General features: G+C 36.5%; 1 protein-coding gene across 1 annotated transcript in view; it reads right to left on the bottom strand.

Annotated features, from left to right (window-relative positions):
• HMCN1 (hemicentin 1) overlaps window positions 1–18,928 on the bottom strand; it is a 546,435-nt gene that overhangs the window by 159,903 nt on the left and 367,604 nt on the right. The window contains exons 45-49 of the mRNA XM_055582953.1: window positions 17,702–17,983; window positions 15,885–16,052; window positions 11,189–11,302; window positions 10,409–10,495; window positions 3,049–3,240 (exon numbers count right to left, since the gene is read on the bottom strand). Coding sequence (XP_055438928.1) covers window positions 3,049–3,240; window positions 10,409–10,495; window positions 11,189–11,302; window positions 15,885–16,052; window positions 17,702–17,983 — 843 coding nt within the window. The remainder of the gene's footprint in view (window positions 1–3,048; window positions 3,241–10,408; window positions 10,496–11,188; window positions 11,303–15,884; window positions 16,053–17,701; window positions 17,984–18,928) is intronic.

Here is an 18,928-nt window from a genome sequence, read left to right as displayed (position 1 = left end):
GAGAGGAGGGGACAACTAAAGGATTTAGAAAACCAACTGTTAGGACTTGATGATAGAATTTAAGGGGCTAAGAAACCAAAGTCAAAGGTAACTTCCAATTTTCTTGCTTGGGAATGAACCTAGGTAAATTGCACTGAGGCAAAACAAAGAGAAAATATGGAAAGACCTGCACATTCAGGAGGGGAAGATGGTTTGTTCAGTCTGACTAAATGCTTGTGAGAATTCCAGGTAGAAATGTCCAAGAAGCAATTGTATATAGAAATCTGAACCTTGGGAGAAAGATCTGGGTGGCAGGTATGGATTTTAAAAAGTCTCCAGTTGATAGGAAATGATAATTAAACCTCTGGGAATTAAATTTGTTACCTGATGAGACTACAGTAAAATGAGCAATGAAATAAGGATGAAACATAAGGGGACCTAACGTTTAAGAGATGGATTAAGTAAGAGTTCATAAAGGAGAGAGAAAGACAGCAACCAAAGGTGTGCAAGGATAACTAGGGAAGGACAGTGTCCAGGAGAAAGAGATACATCATTTAGGGATCCAACCATTAAGATAAGAATTGAATAATGTTTGATCTAACAGCAAGTAGTCTTACAACAGTAGTATCAAGAATGGTGTGGGCAGAAGCTTGTTTTTAGTGGGATAAGATGTATAGACAGAATATTGACTATATGAAGTGATGAAGGCAACAGAAGATGAAGCTGGAGGTAAGGCAGACAATGGGTATGACTGACAGACCAAAGAAGTGGGACAAGATACAGGATGAAGGGCAGAAGCAAAAACTGTGAACAAAAAGGATAATTCACCCTCTAGGAAAAGAAAGGGTAAGAACACTAAATTATGGCTGGGTAGACTAGAACTTGCAAATATACACACTTAAATAGCCTTAACTTTTTATGAAGTTGGTGAAAAGAAGACTTTGATTCAGATCCCTCATCTTCAATGAATGAATGAGAATGGCAAGAAATAAGTAACCAGAAAGCGAGTAGGAAGTGGAGGAAGGAATATAGTCAGATAATATAACTTGAGATGCCTGTGATAAAGAATAAGTGATCCCCACTGGAAAGAATCCCCAGGGAGCTGATGTCTCCTGGGAAGAGTCAGAGTTCAGTTACTGCAAGGAGCTGGAAAGAGTTTGAAATCTAGTTTCCAGAGGACAGGGGTAGGATCTGCACATGAGCCAGTACTGGGAGGTCAATCAGTGGTGGGAGGAAGGGGTCATGAGGAATTTAGAGAAGCAACAGGCTACAGCAGCGGGGAGGAAATCCCTGGCTGGGTATTTGACTTTCAAACACTGATGGGCATGCAGGGAAGATGAGTTTGTTACAGGACAATTGGCTCACGAACTCTCGTTGTTACTGATTCAGGTAACAGGTGCTGGGGCTATATTTTTTCAAGATAAAAACAGTTTTGCTTAGGGAGTTTATATTTTATATAAGTATTACTTATATATAGTGTTCATTTAACACTTACTTATACATTATCCAGTATTCTGACTTAGCTTTTCTGGCCGACATGTCTCTTCTACTCAACTAGACTGTAAGCTGCCTGAGGACTGTATCCTGTATGAGACTAGCTATTCCACTAGTCTAGCCAGTAACTATCATAACATACAAGTAAAGAAATTAAAAAATAGCAAGAATTTGCATCCTCAATTATAGTCAGTCTGTTTGAGTAGAATGAAACATGTTTTGATATCAGTAATCAAATGCAATGTATTTAGGTGATGCACTTTAAATTTCTAATGTGAGCAGAAATCTAGACTCTATTTTAATGTTATTTTTGAGAAATAAGTATAACTTTAACGCTGCAGAAACTGAACGTACAGTTATTTCACCATTCTTAGACCATTTGTTTTCATGGTATAGTTTTTCTTGTGTTCAAAGGGCTTGATATTCAAATGTACAAGTGATCTGTGTTAAATGAGAAGGAAGCCATTTGAGATTTAAAACCTATACTTGTGGTCTCAGTGTACGTTTTAACCTGGGAATCTTCACAGCTCATCACTGACTCAATATCGAATTTACACATTGCACATTAATCTCAAGGGGAGGGAATTTATCTAGGAAAATTCTCATTAATCAAATGGTAAAAAACCAAAAATTGCAATTTCCAGGTAATTTACTGCACAGTAGTACCCTCTAAGATTTTTTAGGTATTAATGAGTTAGCAAACAAATAGATAAACACACATAAAAACAGAGGAGCAGCATGTTATGTGAAGGAAAAGAAAATCTACAGCAGTCGCTCACCCCAGTAGGAGCGGCCCCCAGTACTGATATATAAGTTAGCAAACGGAAGAAGAGATGATGTGTTTTAAGACAGAGGAAACACATTTCTAAAATAAAAGCATTTTAATGCTGTTTTAACCCTTCCGCCTCACAAGGGATTGTGTTAATTCATTATCGCTCATGAGCAAGCATAAAATTTTCATGAGCTTGTCCACATTTATTCTTCATCTTAGTTACCAACAGAGATTCCAGTATGTACAATTACCAATAATGGCAGAATCCCCCAAAGAAATGATAAAATATCTCACATTGAGCTCCTTTCATTGTTAACCTGCTTTTCTTTTACTAGTATTTGTTTTTCCTTTATTACTATTTATTTAATGTATATCTTATTCATAGTTGTGCTTAGTACAAAACACAGTCCTGGAAACAGTAGGTATGCCAAATGGAATGAATGAATGTATAAATTAATTAATGAAAACAGTCCAGGTTCGATGCACGATGCTGGATGCTCGGGGCTGGTGCACTGGGACGACCCAGAGGGATGGAATGGGGAGGGAGGAGGGAGGAGGGTTCAGGATGGGGAACGCATGTATACCTGTGGCAAATTCATTTTGATATTTGGCAAAACTAATACAATTATGTAAAGTTTAAAAATAAAATAAAATTTAAAAAAAATAAATAAAATATAAAAGAAAAGAAGCAAATGTACACAAGCTCTGGTCCAGGTAGAAATATTAACTAAACAATAAAAGAAGGGAATTGAACTTGTTGCCATGGCTGATTCGTCAAGATTTGAAGCAATGCTTACACCTACCCAACACATTAAGACTGAAACTTTTGCTCTTGTCACCAGCTGTATTAGACGCCAAACATGTGTATCTTCCGGTGTGTGACACTTGGGCATTCACAATTTGAAGAAAACGGCCACCAGACATAAGATGATGAGTGTCATCTTCTTTCAGGAGCTGACCATCTTTATGCCATGTTATTTCTGGTACTGGATTCCCTGTAACAAAAAGACATTTCACGTCTACAATTGGTAACTAAAAGGATGCATTTTAAACAGTGCTGCAATGAACATTGGGGTACATGTATCTTTTCACATTATGGTTTTCTCTGGATTATACTCCAATACAAAATTAAAAAATAAAGAAAGGGATGCATTTTTCATTCATTTCCCTTTTTAATTATTCTACTTCTAAAAGAATGGAAAGCTATTCATTTTAAAATAAATTTGCAAACATAAGTGAATTTACAATAATAATCATGCTTATATTTTTAAAATCTACAAGTGAAATAGTTATATTAGTCTTTGTGTTTAACTAAATTTATACCATACCTTGGGCTTCCCTGGTGGCTCAGATGGTAAAAAATCTGCCTGCAATGCAGGAGACCTGAGCTTGATCCCTGGGTTAGGAAGATCCCTATGGCTACCCATTCCAGTACTCTTGCCTGGAGAAGTCCATAGACAGAGGAGCCTGGTGGGCTACAGTCCATGGGACTGCAGAGTCAGACACATCTGAATGACTAACACACACACACACAAACAAACACACACACACACACACACAGCCCATACCTTAGGTTATTACAATTAATATTTTCATAATAAAATACATTTAAAAAAGAATGGAGCATGTATTTTTACTAAAATTGTTACTCATGAATACCTTTATGTGCATATTAAATTTCTAAAGAAGATTTTATATTTTTGAGGGAAAGCTGCAAATAAGGAAAGCCTTTAATTAAACAATTCAACAAGCAGGTATTTTGTGTTTATACCAGGATTCTAGCATAGATATATAGATAGAAAGATAGAAATACATAGTACTACTCCTTTAATATTTATAGCCTTTAGGAAAAATACCTTTCATATTTTAACGGGACTTTTAAAAATACTGTTTTAAATTGCTCAGATTTTTTATTTTGAAAATGTAGAACTATAAAAACAAGTTCTGTTAGGAAAGTGGACTAGGATGATATATTAAGGCTCAACTGTATTGGCAATGAAGTCTGTTCTATAGCCCTAACAGGGCAGGAAAGCAAGCTCACAGGTTCACCTAACTGCTGAGCATAGCACACATGGCACTCCGTGTCCTGACCTCACATTTCAGGAAGAGACAGTGGGCCTCACCCAAATAGAGACCCTGACAGAAAGGCCCATCTGTGCAAGCATGCTACCAGCTGACCCAGGCAGAGTCCCAAGTTGAGTTGCATGGTGAAGAACTATCTCTGCTGAAGCAAACCTTTAAAGTCTGGAATTGGAGACCCTCAAGTGTGCAGATACCACTGCAAGGGATTGGTTAAACATGACACTTCATAAGAAACTAATAAAGCTCCAATAACAAAACAATTGACCCTAAAAATGTGGAGATCTATGAATAATCCTCTTAAAGACCAGTAAACAAAATTAAGAAAATAATGCACGAACAAAATGAGAAGTTCAACAAAGAAACAGAAACCATAAAGAAAAAACAAAACCCCCACAACCAAACAAACAAATCCTAGGGCTAAAGAATACAATGACTGAACTAAAGAATTTCAAAAGAAAGCCTCAACTTCAGACTTGACCAAGCAAAAGAAATAATCAGTGAACTAGAATATTGTAAGTTATCTAAACAGAGGATCAAAATTAAAAAAAAAAATGAAGAAACATGAAGAAAGCCTACAGGAGTTAGGAAGTACTATCACCAAAACAATATACACATTATGGGAATCCCAGAAGGAAAAGAGAATGAGAAAGCAAGAGAAAGTATATTTAAAGTGATAATGTCTGAAAACTTCCACAAATAGACATTCACATTCATGAGCCCCATAAGATCCCAAATAGGTTGAACTAAAAAGGGCTACATTTAAATACCTTATAACTAAATTTTGAATGCAGTAAGAGGAAAGCAACATATCACATACAAGGGAACTCCCGTTAGAGTATAGGCAGATTTCTCATAAGAAACTTAGAAGGCTAAGAGAGACTGGCCTAAGATACTCTAAATAAAAAAAAAACAACAACCAAAAGCCTGTCAATCAAGAATACTAAAGCTGAAAAAATATGAATAAGAGGTTTTCCCAAGCAAACAAAACCTGAGAATAACAAACAAAAACAAAAACCACCACCAGACCAGTCTTCTAAGAAATTAAAAATGGCATTCCTAAACGGACATAAATTAGATATTAGAGCAGAAATAAATGAAATAGAGTACAAGAAAACAACAGAAAAGATATAAAACAACTGGTTCTTTGAAAAAATAAAATTTATAAACCTTTAGCTAGACTAAGGAAAAAAGAGAGATGAAAGAGCATCAAAATAAATAAGATTACAAATGAAAGAGGAGACATTACAACTGATACCACAGAACTACAAGAATCATAAGAGACTACTCTCCAAAATTATAGCCAACAAGTTGAACAATCTAGGGGAAAAGGAATAAATTCTTAGCAATATAAAACCTGCCAAGACTAAACCATGAGAACACAGAAAATTTTAAACAGACCAATTACTAGTAAGGACATTAAACCAGAAATCTAAAACCTCCCTAAAGGGAAAAGCTGAGACCAGATGGCTTCAGTGATAAATTTTACCAAATCTTTAAAAAGGAACTAATATCAATTCTTCCCAGACTCTTTAAAAAATTGACAAGGGAACATTCCCAAACTCATTTGAGAAGGCCAGCATTACCCTGATACCAAAGTCAGGTAAGAAAGAAAACTACAGGCCAATATCCCTGATGAATACAAAAACAAAAATTCTCAAAAAAAAAAAAAAAAAAAAAAAACTAGAAAATGGAATTCAACATTAAATTAAAAGGATCATGCACCATGATCAAATGGGATTCATCCCTGGGATTCAAGGATGGTTCAAGACACACAGAAAATATAATACATCACATCAACAGAATGAAAGATAAAAATCATATACCCATATCAGTAGATGCACAGAAGCTTTTGACAAAATTCAAAATCTGTTCATGATTAAAAAAAAATCTCAACAAATCATATATAGAAGGAACATTCTTCAATATAAAATAGGCCATATAACAACTCTGCAGCTAACATCATACTGAATGGTGAAAGAGTAAAAGTTTTTTCTTTAAGACCAAGAATAAAATGGGAGTGCCCATTCTCACCATTCCTATTCAACACAGTATTAGAAATATGAGCCAGATAATCACACACAAAAAAGAAAAGGCATCAGTATTGGAAAGGAAGAAGTTGTCTCTGTTTGTAGATGGCATGGTTATAGAGAAAATCCTAAAGATTCCACCAAAAAAACCTATTAGCTTTAATTAATAAATTTAGTAAAGCTTCAGATACAAAATCAAGATAAAATAAGTAGCATTTTATACACTAACAACAAATTATCTGCAAAAGAAATTTAAAAAAATCTAATTTACAATAGCATCAAAACCAAAAAAAAACTTAGGAATAAATATAATCAAGGAAGTGAAAGATCCCTACATTGAAAACTATAAGACATTGATGAAATAAATAAAAGAAGACACAAATAAATGGACAGATATCTTGTATTCATGGGCTGGAAGAATTAATATTGTTAAAATGTCCATATTACTCAAAGTTATTTATAGGTCCAACACAATCCCTATGAAGATTCCCATGGCATTTTTTTTTAAACAGGTATGGAAAAAAAAATCTTAAAATTTGTTTGGAATTACAAAAGACCCTCAATGGCCAAAGCGATCCTGAAAAGGAAGAACAAAACAAGAAGCATCACATATTCTTATTTGAAACTATATTACAAAGCTCCAGTCATCAAACCAGTAAGGTATTCCATAAAAAAAGACACACAGACCAATGGAACAGAATTATAAATGGAAAGATAAACTGATACATACACCATCAGGAGGGTTGCTGCTGCTGCTGCTGCTAAGTAGCTTCAGTCATGTCCGACTCTGTGCGACCCCATAGATGGCAGCCCACCAGGCTCCTCCATCCCTGGGATTCTCCAGGCAAGAGTACTGGAGTGGGTTGCCATTTCCTTCTCCAATGCGTAAAAGTGAAAAGTGAAAGTGAAGTTGCTCAGTCGTGTCCGACTCTTAGCGACCCCATGGACTGCAGCGCACCAAGCTCCTCCATCCATGGGATTTTCCAGGCAAGACTACTGGAGTGGGGTGCCATTGCCTTCTCCGTCAGGACAGTTAAGAATACTCAATGGAAAAAAACCCTCTCTTCAATAAGTTGTGGTGGGAGAACTGGATATTCACATGCAAAAAGAATGAAACTAGATCCATATCTTACACTACTCATAAAAATTAACTTGAAATGGATCAAAGACTTAAATGTATGACCTGAAACCCTTAAACTCCTGAAAGACAACATAGGGACAAAGCTCTCTGACACTGGTCTTGGCAATGATTTCTAAGATATGACACCAGAAGTATAGGCAACAAAAGCCAAAACAAACAAACAGGACTATATCAAACTAAAAAACTCTATGCATCAAAGAAACCATCAACAAAATGAAACGGCAACTATAAAATAGGAAAAATATTTGCAAGCCACTATCTGATAAAGTGGTTAATATTAAAAATATGTAAGGAACTCATAACTCAACAGCAAAACACACACACACACACAAACATACAAAGGATCCAATTAAAAATTTGGCAAAGGGCCTGAATAGATATTTTTGCAAAGAAGATATTCAAATGGCTGACAGGTACAAGAAAAGCTGTTCAATGTCATAATCATCCAGGAAAGACAAATAAAAGCACAATGAGATAGCACTTTACACTTGTTAGAATAGCTATTACAAAAAACATAGGAGTTACAGATGTAGAACATAAACTTACAGTGAGTAGGGAATAAGAGAGGGGACAGATAAATTGGAAGGCTGGGACTGACATATACACACTACTATATATCAGATAGGTAACTAATAAGGACCTATTATATGGCACAAAGAACTCAGATAACTAATAAGGATCTACTGGATGGCACAAAGAACTCTACTCAATACTCTAATGACCTATATGGGAAAAGAATCTAAAAAAGAGTGGATATATGTATATCAGATTCACTTTGCTATACTCCTAAGACTAACACAACATTGTAAATTGACTACAGTCCAATAAAAATTAAAAAAAAAATCCAGTCAGTGACAAGTGTTGATGAGGATGTGAAAAAAAGGAATCCTTGTACACCTTTGGAGGGAATGTAAATTGGTATAACCTCTATGGAAAACAGTATCACAGTTCCTCAAAAAACTGAAAATAGAATTACTATGTGTTCAACCATCTGAAGAAAATGAAATCACTATCTCAAAAGAGACATCTGCATTTCCATGTTCACTGCAGCATTATTCACAACAGCCAAGACAAGGAAACAAACTCAGTGTCCATGGACCGATGACTGGATAAAGATAACGCGACATATGCAAAACTCTACATATAATTTAATGTTATTATTAAACACTATTATTCTACAATATATAATACTAAATACTATATATATATATATATATATATATATATGTGTGTGTGTGTGTGTTTTTAGTATTATCCAGCCATGAAAAAGAAGGAAATCCTAACATTTGTGACAACATGGATAAACCTTGAGGACATTATGCTAAGTGAAATAAGTCAGACAGATAAAGACAAATATGGTCTGATCTCTCTTATACATGGAATCTCAGCCCTGGGACTTCTTTGGAAGGAATGATGCTAAAGCTGAAGCTCCAGTACTTTGGCCACCTCATGTGAAGAGTTGACTCATTGGAAAAGACTCTGATCCTGGGAGGGATTGGGGGCAGGAGGAGAAGGGGACGACAGAGGATGAGATGGCTGGACGTGAGTCTGAGTGAACTCCAGGAGTTGGTGATGGACAGAGAGGCCTGGCGTGCTGCGATTCATGGGGTCGCAAAGAGTCGGACACAACTGAGGGACTGAACTGAACTGAACTGAATAAAATCAAACTCACAGAAACTGAGAACCCATTAGTGATTGTATAGTGAGGGGGTTGGAGGTGGGATAAATAAGTGAAGGTGGTCAGAAAGCACAAACTTCTAATAACAAGATAATAATCACGATTACAGTTAACAATACTTACTGTATATTTGAAAGCTGCAAGAAAGTAGATCATGAAAGTTATAATCACAAAAGAAGTGTGCAGCTGTGTGAGGTGATGGGTGTTAACAGTGTGGTAGTCTGTGTGTGTGTGTGTGTATAATCATTATGTTGTTCACCCTACAGTTATGCAATACTATATATCAATTATATCTTGATGAAACAAAAATAAAAAAGAAATTTCTAAAAACCAAGTGAAACATTAAGAAGAAGCTAGAAGGCTCAAGATGTTATAAAATTTAGGCAGATGGTCTCTATGCAAGAGTTGTTACCACATCATTTTAAATAAAGAAGAAAACAGGTTATATCATGTATATGTGACAGTTTTTATATCTGCCTTTCTAAAATGAAAATACTTCCATGCTTTCATAAATGTATTATAGGGCATCTAAACAACAGAGCAATAAATCAATTGAATCTTCCTTACAACTCTTACTTTCTATAAAATGTATGGGCTGCTCCAGTTGTTCCATTAAAACTGCAAGGTCATGCCTTCACTAAAGAGATGGTCTTGGAAAAGTTCTCTCATAGATTTATTTGTATTACATGCAACACAATGATTCATGGAGAAAGCCAGTAAAAGCTTTAGAATTTTCATTTTTATTCATCTCCATTCTCTTTTTCATGCACAAACATATTAACTAAAGGTGACATTTTTGATCATAATTGATGGTGGGTAACTATTAATGATGCTATCCTTTCACCAAAATTATTTCTTTGAAGAAAGCAGTAAAAAGGAAAGGAAGGTGCAAACATGGGGAAGGAAAGAAAAAAGAATAGGAGGTGGGAAAGAAAAATCCTACCCACAAACAGAAGAATTAAAAAAGAAAAAACAATTTACCTAATTGAAAGAAAAGACCAGTATGTATTTCTTTTTCTGTCTCTGTTCCATGCTTCTCTCCCTTCCTTTATTCACTGTTAAGAATTTCCTTTTTATCTCCATAGAATCTGACAGATTTTCTCCTATATTTTTACCACCTATACTGGTCTAGAATTCAGTTTCAAATGCTTGATTATTCTCAACTAATTGTGATGTAAGTGAAGGCAATGAATAGCCAGTGAGCTGAGGAAAAATCAAAGAGCTGAGCCCCTTACCTGTCACTTCACAAGTCAGTGTAACACTCTGCTTCTCTTTTACTTTCACATCTTCAAATGTATTTTCACCCATGATGTGAGGTGGTACTTTAAAAAAAATAGACAGAAAAAGGAACAATTATAACAGCAATTTGGTTATTTATAGGTATCTATTTTATATTTTTTTTACTAAGCTGTACCCTTTAAAACAACCCAAATTCTCATTATTATTTGTTTACTAGAATAATGTTACCATATTGCTTGATCAATTCTAAGATAAACTATAAAGTTACATCATAAATTCAATTATAATGAATTTTATTATATGTAAATCATAAAATCCAGATAAATCTGTCAAGAAGTCAATGAGTAACAAAATCTATGAGACACTTATTTCTCTCTCTACAATTCAGATACACACTCACATTAAAACGTTATCACAGCCTTAGAACACTGGTGAACAACTGGGAACTGACAAGACATGGCGTTTCAGCCACTTTAATCCAACTGATTACATACAAACCATTCTAACACTGAATTCTTGCCAAGAGTGACAATCCAGGGGCCAAAGAATATATAAATATAAGATCAAGCTGCAGATAAATGTTAAATCTGCTTCCAGAATGTGTTTAAGACAATTTTATTTTTTTCTGCTGTTGTTCAGTCACTCAGTCATGTCTGACTCTTTGTGACCCCATGGACTACAGACTGCAGCAGGCCAGGCTTCCCTGTCCTTCACCATCTACCAGAGTTTGCTCAAACTCAGGTCCATTGAGTCAATATTGTAAGCTGTATAAATACCTAATACTGAAAGCCGGAAGATTTTTCTTTCTTCACCAGCTGCGTTTCTTACAACACATGTATACTGGCCAGCATCTTCTGTTCTGGTCTGCATCAATCGCAGAATCCTACCTCCTGGAGAAGCAAACCACCGGATGACTCAAAAAGAAATCTGCAACTTTACAAGTTTGCCATGCAATGCTGAATTTTAGTAAAATTTAATCAATTCACTTCAAAGTCTTTAAAAATGTATTCATGTCGAGTTTTTAATAAATATCACCTTTTAAGGCTGTATATAACAGAATGGATAATTCAGAACAATTTTCCAGTTTAATGGACAAAGAAAGTTAATATAAACCAGGTGACACCAAGCTAGAAATGGAGTTTCACAGAGGTGATGTTTGAACATAATCTTGCAAGGTAAGTATACTTTAACACAGAAAGGAGTCAAAAGATACGACTGTAGGTGGAGCATGAGGATACAGAGGTAGAAAGTAGGTGGCACCTAAAACAGAACAGGGGTAGACAGTGAGAGATGAAACTAGCTGGAGTGTGGCCAATTCTGAGGATTCTGTGGGTCTTCAAACGCTAAGTTAAGGAATGTAGGATTTATTATGTTCACTAAAGGCCATCGCTATCGCTAAGTCGCTTCAGTCGTGTCCGACTCTGTGTGACCCCATGGACGGCAGCCCACCAGGCTCCCCCGTCCCTGGGATTCTCCAGGCAAGAACACTGGAGTGGGTTGCCATTTCCTTCTCCAATGCATGAAAGTGAAAAGTGAAAGTGAAGTCGCTCAGTCCTGTCCGACTCCTTGTGACCCCATGGACTGTAGACTACCAGGCTCCTCCGTCCATGGGAGTTTCCAGGCAAGAGTACTGGAGTGGGGTGCCATCGCCTTCTCCACACTAAGGCTATGGAAGTATGTAAACAAAGTCATGGTATGATTCATACTTCAGAAAAACAACTGTGACAGAATGTTTAGGAAAAGATTCCCAGTTTTCCATGGAACATATGAAATGGAAACATTAGAAAGAATACTACACCAACAACCCAGATTGGAATGACATCAATTATACAAGGGATGGATGAAACCATGAAGACTGACAACGAGTTTTCAATTTGAGTTTCATGGAATTCTAGAGCTATTTATATCAAAGTTTATGAGGGCCACCTCCCTTATTAGCATGACTCTGATTTTTTTTCCTCCTTATATTCTGAATTCTACATAATGAAGAAAGACTGGTAGACTAGGAATGAAACTGATATGCTGAAGGGTGTGATCTGGAGGAAAATTCCTCTTAAGGATTAAGGAAAGAGGAGTTAGCAAATGAGACTGAAACAAAGCCAGCCGAGAACAAAGAAATATGCTGAAAGAGCAGAGTCTTTGAAATCATTTGAGAAGTAATTTCTAAGAACAAAATGTAAATCATTTCTTAGATTTTGTAATAATTTTTCATTTGGTATATTTTTGCTTAGTACCCTGAATTTGAACTAAAACAATTGAAATGGTTAAACATAAAATTTTCTTGTAAATATTCACCTGGATCTGAATTCATCAGGAATTTCCATCTGCTTTCTGTTTTTATAAACAAAGCAAGTCCTCATTGAGCTTTTTTTTTTTCCTTTAAGCAACCTACTTATCCTCAACCCATTGAAAGATGAACTTTGTTTAGCATCTACTGCCAAATTTAGTCTTTTCTCTCAGTTGAATTTAAGTAAGCAAAGTTGAATACAAAAATCCTCTAAACATGTCAAAAAACATATTAATGAAGAAAAGATTCAAGCACTCACTGCTACTTCAAATTAGTGAGACTGTGAGACCATAATATGATGCCAGTTCAAAGATATTATTAAAACAATACAACTTTTATGAGTAATTGCTGGCTCAGCAAACCTCAACCTCATAAATCTCATCATCTTTCTTTTCTCTTTGTTTCCTGGTCCTCTCCCTCATTCCAGTGAAAGACAAAAAAAAAAAAAAAAAAAGACAGTAAATTAGACTTAGATGGAGACATTTCTTGTACCTATTAAATTTTTATAGTCAGCTATCTGTTCTTGGCAGGTAACTTCATAACAATAATAGAGGCTTCAACAATGAAAAACTTGACTTAACGTCTCAGGAGAACTAATCTTAATGAAACAGGAACGTGCAGCCGATCAAGGAACGAGTCATACACCATTCATCTGATTCTCAGTCATAAACTGCACAACACACATGTTCAGACTGCAAAACTGAATGTCTCCTCTGGCAGCGTCACAAGGTGAAATACTTCTAATGTGTTCGCTCAGGGATCTCCATTTGCTAGTCAAGCAAAACAAAACTATACAATAAAACCAAAACACTACTCCTGTGAATCTATTATAAGCCAGAGTACATCACTCTGTCTTGACTTTTTCATTTCCAGGAGCTCTAATGTAGTTATATTTATAAAGTTTCCTACTTTTTCAGCAATTGAGAATGCAAAAACAAGGATATTTTTAAGAGAAGAAGATAAAGTGTCCAGGTTTTTGGTAACCAAATTATAATAAAATCTTTGCCATCAGTATGCATTCTCTAAGATCAACAGAGGATGGAAGTCTCAAGAAAATGAATGCACTGTAGGACACGGGAAAGTTTCCCAGGATAGGGAGACCCAAAATTTTTAGCAGGTTGTCTATGACAATAAAGGCAAACATGTTATTGGATGCTTAGGATATAAGCAGGCACTGTGTTAGCTGCTTTACACATATTAACTCATCTTTATAAAAACCCCTAAACACTACTAATATCTTCACTTACAAGTGAAGAACGGAGGTTAGCAAAGTGAAGTAACTTGCTGGAGTGCATAGATCTAGTATTGTAGGTAATGTGTGCATGCTCAGTTGTGTCTAACTCTGTGACTCCAAGGACTGGGGCCTGCCAGGCTCCTCTGTCTATGGGATTATTCTGGCAAGAATACTGGAGTGGATTGCCATTCTGCTCTCCAGGGGATGGTCCTGAGCCAGGAATTGAAACTGTGTCTCCTGCATCAGTAGGCAGATTCTTTACCACTGGGAAGTCCATTATAGGCAATAAACATTGCTAATAATTATTTTTATTTATATATTTAATTATAGGCAATGAATATAACAACTACAGCAATGGACATTTCTCATTTAGTCCCTATCATTTATAGACCAAGATCTTGAAGAAATAGATAATAGGATATTTAGATCTAACTCAAATACTAGGAAAATATCTTTTTTGAAAAAATCCTTCAAAAGTGGGAATTTAAACTTTGAATACACTTAGGGGCAGGGAGCTCATTACCTCTTTTTTTTTTTTTTTTTTTAATTTTATTTTATTTTTAAACTTTACATAACTGTATTAGATTTGCCAAATATCAAAATGAATCCGCCACAGGTATACATGTGTTCCCCATCCTGAACCCTTAAAATAGTTCATCTTGACTTTCAACAACACAAATATTGTTTTAAAGTTGTTTGTATTCAGACCCAAATCTGTCCCTAGAATTTTCCATACATTAGCATTACTTTTAACCTCTGGAACTACATAGAACCAACATAACCTGTTCTACCCCATGGCTCTTCAAGTATTTAAATGTAATTTTCACTATGAGATGATAAGGTTACACAAAGTTTATTTTTTCAGATTAAATGGAATCAGGCATATAGCCTATTTTCCAATTATTGGCCATCATGGTTATCCTCCATGAAAATATTGTCAATAAATACTTCTTACATCTTCCTAATGAGTAAGATAAGCCCAGAGTACAACCGGTCTTGTCTTACTGGTAAAAATATATTCAGGTGGCAAAACACTGTATTTGCTTTTCGCAATAAAACACCTTACAATGCTAATGCATATTCAATCACTAACACAGTTCAGAGATCTTTTCATATTAAGAATTCTGAAGCATATCTCACCCTAATTTTCATCACTGGTTTTTGAAAGCGAGTACAGGAGTCTACTTAACTTTCATTTTATTAGGTTTAATTCAGAAGTTCCAGAGTAAGATGTGTTTGAATTCAGATGTCTTCATTCAACACATCAAGTATTCTTCTAAGTACCCCTGCTTTTTATTACCCACAGACTTGGAGAGATTATTTTCTTAGTCTGTATCCAAGTCATTAGTGAAAGGAGCCAAGTGTAGATTCCAGGGGCATGCCCCAAGACATGTCTCTCCACACTTACACTGATCTATAAAGAATAAGATAATAGATTTTCCTACATAATTAGATGAGGAATCAGCAGAGTATCTTCTATAATAATGATAAAGTCTTAGCTCAAAAGAAACTATCCTATCTTGGAAATACAAATCTCACTTAGAATAGCCATGAATAAATTCAAACACTTTGTTTGAATATGGAGATATGTTATATAACATTATACCCTCTAGGCTCTGGTTTCAATTCCAGTACTTCTTTTCATTCTTCACTTTTCAAATTAGTTTGTACTCATTCTAGCATGAATGCTCTGACATCCCCATGAATTAAGTAATAATCGAGCGCCAAGACTACTCTTTCACAAGGATCCAGAAATATTTAGAGATTTTCCCCATTGTCCTATAGCTTCTGATGTTGTTCCAAAGTTTTTTCTTAATATGATCAGTAGGTATTATAGTAAGCAGTTAGCTCAGAAAAGGAAAAAAATAAAACATGGAGATATGAGAAATTAAGGAGAAGCTATGGCCACAGGAAGCTAACCAGATTACCAAGCTACAAGAATTTTTAATACCTGAAAGGATTCTCAGGGAGCTGCTAAGGTTGACGGGCCACCCATCTTTAAGCCACGTAATTGAAGGCAGGGGAATTCCTGAAGCTTCACAATTTAGCGACACTGAGCTTTTTTCCACCACACTTATATTTTCAGGTGTCCTGTGGTTTCCAATGATGCTTGGAGGGGCTGTAAGACAAAGCACCAAATTCTAAATAGTTTATTCTTAAAAATGATTTTCTGGTCAACACTAGCAAAATAAACAATGACAACAATGAGATGATGACAACGATGACTGTGAGACTCCTGGAAGTAAAAATGTGAGGGAGCTGCCTGAGAGCCAGAGATCAACTAAGAGGGGCAGAGAAGGGGAACCCAGAAGCCTAGAGAAGACTGGAGTGACCAGCTCCTAGAGGGCAAGTGTGCCTTGTGGATGAAAACATGTGAAACACACCAAGTGGGCTGAGAAGACAAGTTTGGGCCAAGAGCAGAGTACAATCAGGATGGTCTGAGGAGGGGTGGCAGGTCACATTGACCCAACAGCCTTGGGCAAGTGCAAGGGCTGGCTTAGAGGAGAACTGGCATGAAAATCCAATTAAGCCAGCACCAGAAGGAGAGGAAACAAGGCTACCCACAGGCCTTGAGTGCCTCTATATGGCCCTCAGTAGTCCAGGGAAAGTTACCCCTCCATCATGTTTTCCTTCTGTACAGAGCAGGGCCAGTGGCACTCTACTTTCAGAGTCTCTCAGAATTGAAGCAAGCATAGGACTGAGTCAATTGGAATTTATCATAATCGGACATCTTGATTTCTCAACATCATTCTTGCCTAGGAAATTTTATGACAGCCACTCTGGTTAATACATGGGACCTAAATGTTCTTTCCTAGAGGATTGATCAAATAAAGTATGAAACATTCAAGTAATGCAATAAGCACCTGTTAAAAAGAATGGAAAAAAAAAACACAGTCTAACTAAAAGATATAAGACTGATTTCTTTTCAGTCATTAGCTTTCACACATTGCTTGCAAACTATACTGGACTTTGTGCATGTTCTAACTGGAATTAAGTCACAAAACTAAGTCTATTAGATTTACCATTGATTCTATAGATTTAAAAACTCCAACTCAAATTATATGCATACAAATAGGTGTCACACATAAATAGGAGTATATGTGTGTCTGATCCATTCCTACTGACATTTGTGCTCATTATTTAGAATTGTAAAGCTGATTTCAATACAACTTATGCCCAACTGAAGCTGGGTCAGTAAGCTGTAAGGAATCTAGGTTTACATTTATCAAGTCAGCTAATGTGGAAAACACAGAATCAAGGAATATTACTTGGGATGGCATTGGATCAAAAGTATTTGAAAAAGATAATTATCGACTTCACAATGTACTTTTCTAAAAGAATATCCAATATATGCTTATTTCAGCAAAATAAGAAAAGGGAGGTCAGGCATAGCATGATACATGATGAGACTGATCTAAAGAAGTGGTATGTGTGTAGGCAATTGTTGCTGTTCAGTCACTAAGTTGTGTCCAGCCCTTTGCAACCCCAAGGAATGCAGTACACCAGGATTCCTTGTCCCTTCCCTATCTCCTGGAATTTGCTCAAACTCATGTCCACTGAGTTGATCGTGTCATCCAGCCATCTCATCCTGTGTTGCCCCTTTCTTCTCCTGCCCTCAATCATTCCCAGCATCGAGGTCTTTTCCAAATAGTAGAAAATAATAGACTATAAATAAAACACTCAACACCTGAGGTCTATATCTCCCATCCAGGAAGCTGTAGATTATATCAGCCAGGTAACAGACTTAAGGAGCCTCTTTATACTTACTGTGTACACTTAAGTCATATTTTCTGTCAGTCATTCCTGCTATATTCATAGCAACACACACATAACGGCCTGTGTCAGACACATGAACGTTCTTCAGCTGAACAACACGACCTTCATCCATTATTTCCATTCCTCTTCCCTTTGTCAAAGGGCGGCCATCTTTCATCCAGGTCACTGCTGGTTGAGGAATACCTTCCACCTCACACTCCAAGGAAACACTCTTTCCTCGAGTTACAATGATTTCTGTAGGGTGGCTACCACTGTTGGATATAGTTGGTCGAACTGAGGAAGAAAAAAAAGAAAAGAAATAGGAAATGTTTGCCTCAGATGAGGCCAAGTACACATGTGCTGTGCTGTGATTAGTCATGTCCGACTCTTTCTGACCTCATGGACTGTAGCCTGCCAGACTCCTCTGTCCATGGAATTTTCCAGGCAAGAATACTGGAGTGGGCTGCCATTTCCTTCTCCAGGGGATCTTCCCGATCCAGGGATTGAACCCACATCTCTTGCATCTCCTGCATTGGCAGGCAGACTCTTTATGCTGCACCACCTGGGAAGTCCAGGTCTTATATAAGAATTTTCATCAGGCAAAGTTAAATTCATTTTTGATGTCAAAAAATTAACTACAAGGCAAAGACCTAGGACTAATAGTCATGGCATTGCCATATTGAGAGGTGTCTTTCTTCTCCAATGTTTCTAAATGGGTTCATACCTAAACTCAGTATAGTAAGGAAAGAAAGCTGCATTAGCTACTTTTCCTGCTTTGGAGACATTATACAAATATTTGAACTATCATCACTTGTAGCTCTAACCTATGTAAGTCTTCCTAATACTAATTTAAAATATGTATGATAATCTAGTTCATGACCCAAAGTCCATTACAATTCCTTTCTTCTGCCCACCAGAGGAGTTGGAAAAACTGAGACTGTTTCTCCATCTTTAGAAATTGTGGTGACTGAACAAATCACTGTAGATCTAAAAAGTCTGAATAGAGCTCTGCTGGCAGGGGTAAAGTGAGGGGGCAGATCTGTGAAATTTTTTGCTCTCCTGCTTAAAAGAGAAAGATAACATCCCTTCCCCTTCTTTTTGCCGTCAATGTGGACTTGACACTACAAATACAGAAACCAGAATTGTTGGGGGCCAGCGGGAGGCACTCCGCCCGTGGCAAAGGTCATGAGGAAGGAGGCTCGACATACGCAAAGGCGGGATCGAGACTCAGGAGTCCCC

This window comes from Bubalus kerabau, chromosome 5, assembly GCF_029407905.1.
Source record: "Bubalus kerabau isolate K-KA32 ecotype Philippines breed swamp buffalo chromosome 5, PCC_UOA_SB_1v2, whole genome shotgun sequence".
NCBI classification, from domain to species: domain Eukaryota; kingdom Metazoa; phylum Chordata; class Mammalia; order Artiodactyla; family Bovidae; genus Bubalus; species Bubalus kerabau.
Note: the sequence above shows the minus strand (reverse complement) of the source record. Positions and strands in the feature narration are given on the sequence as shown.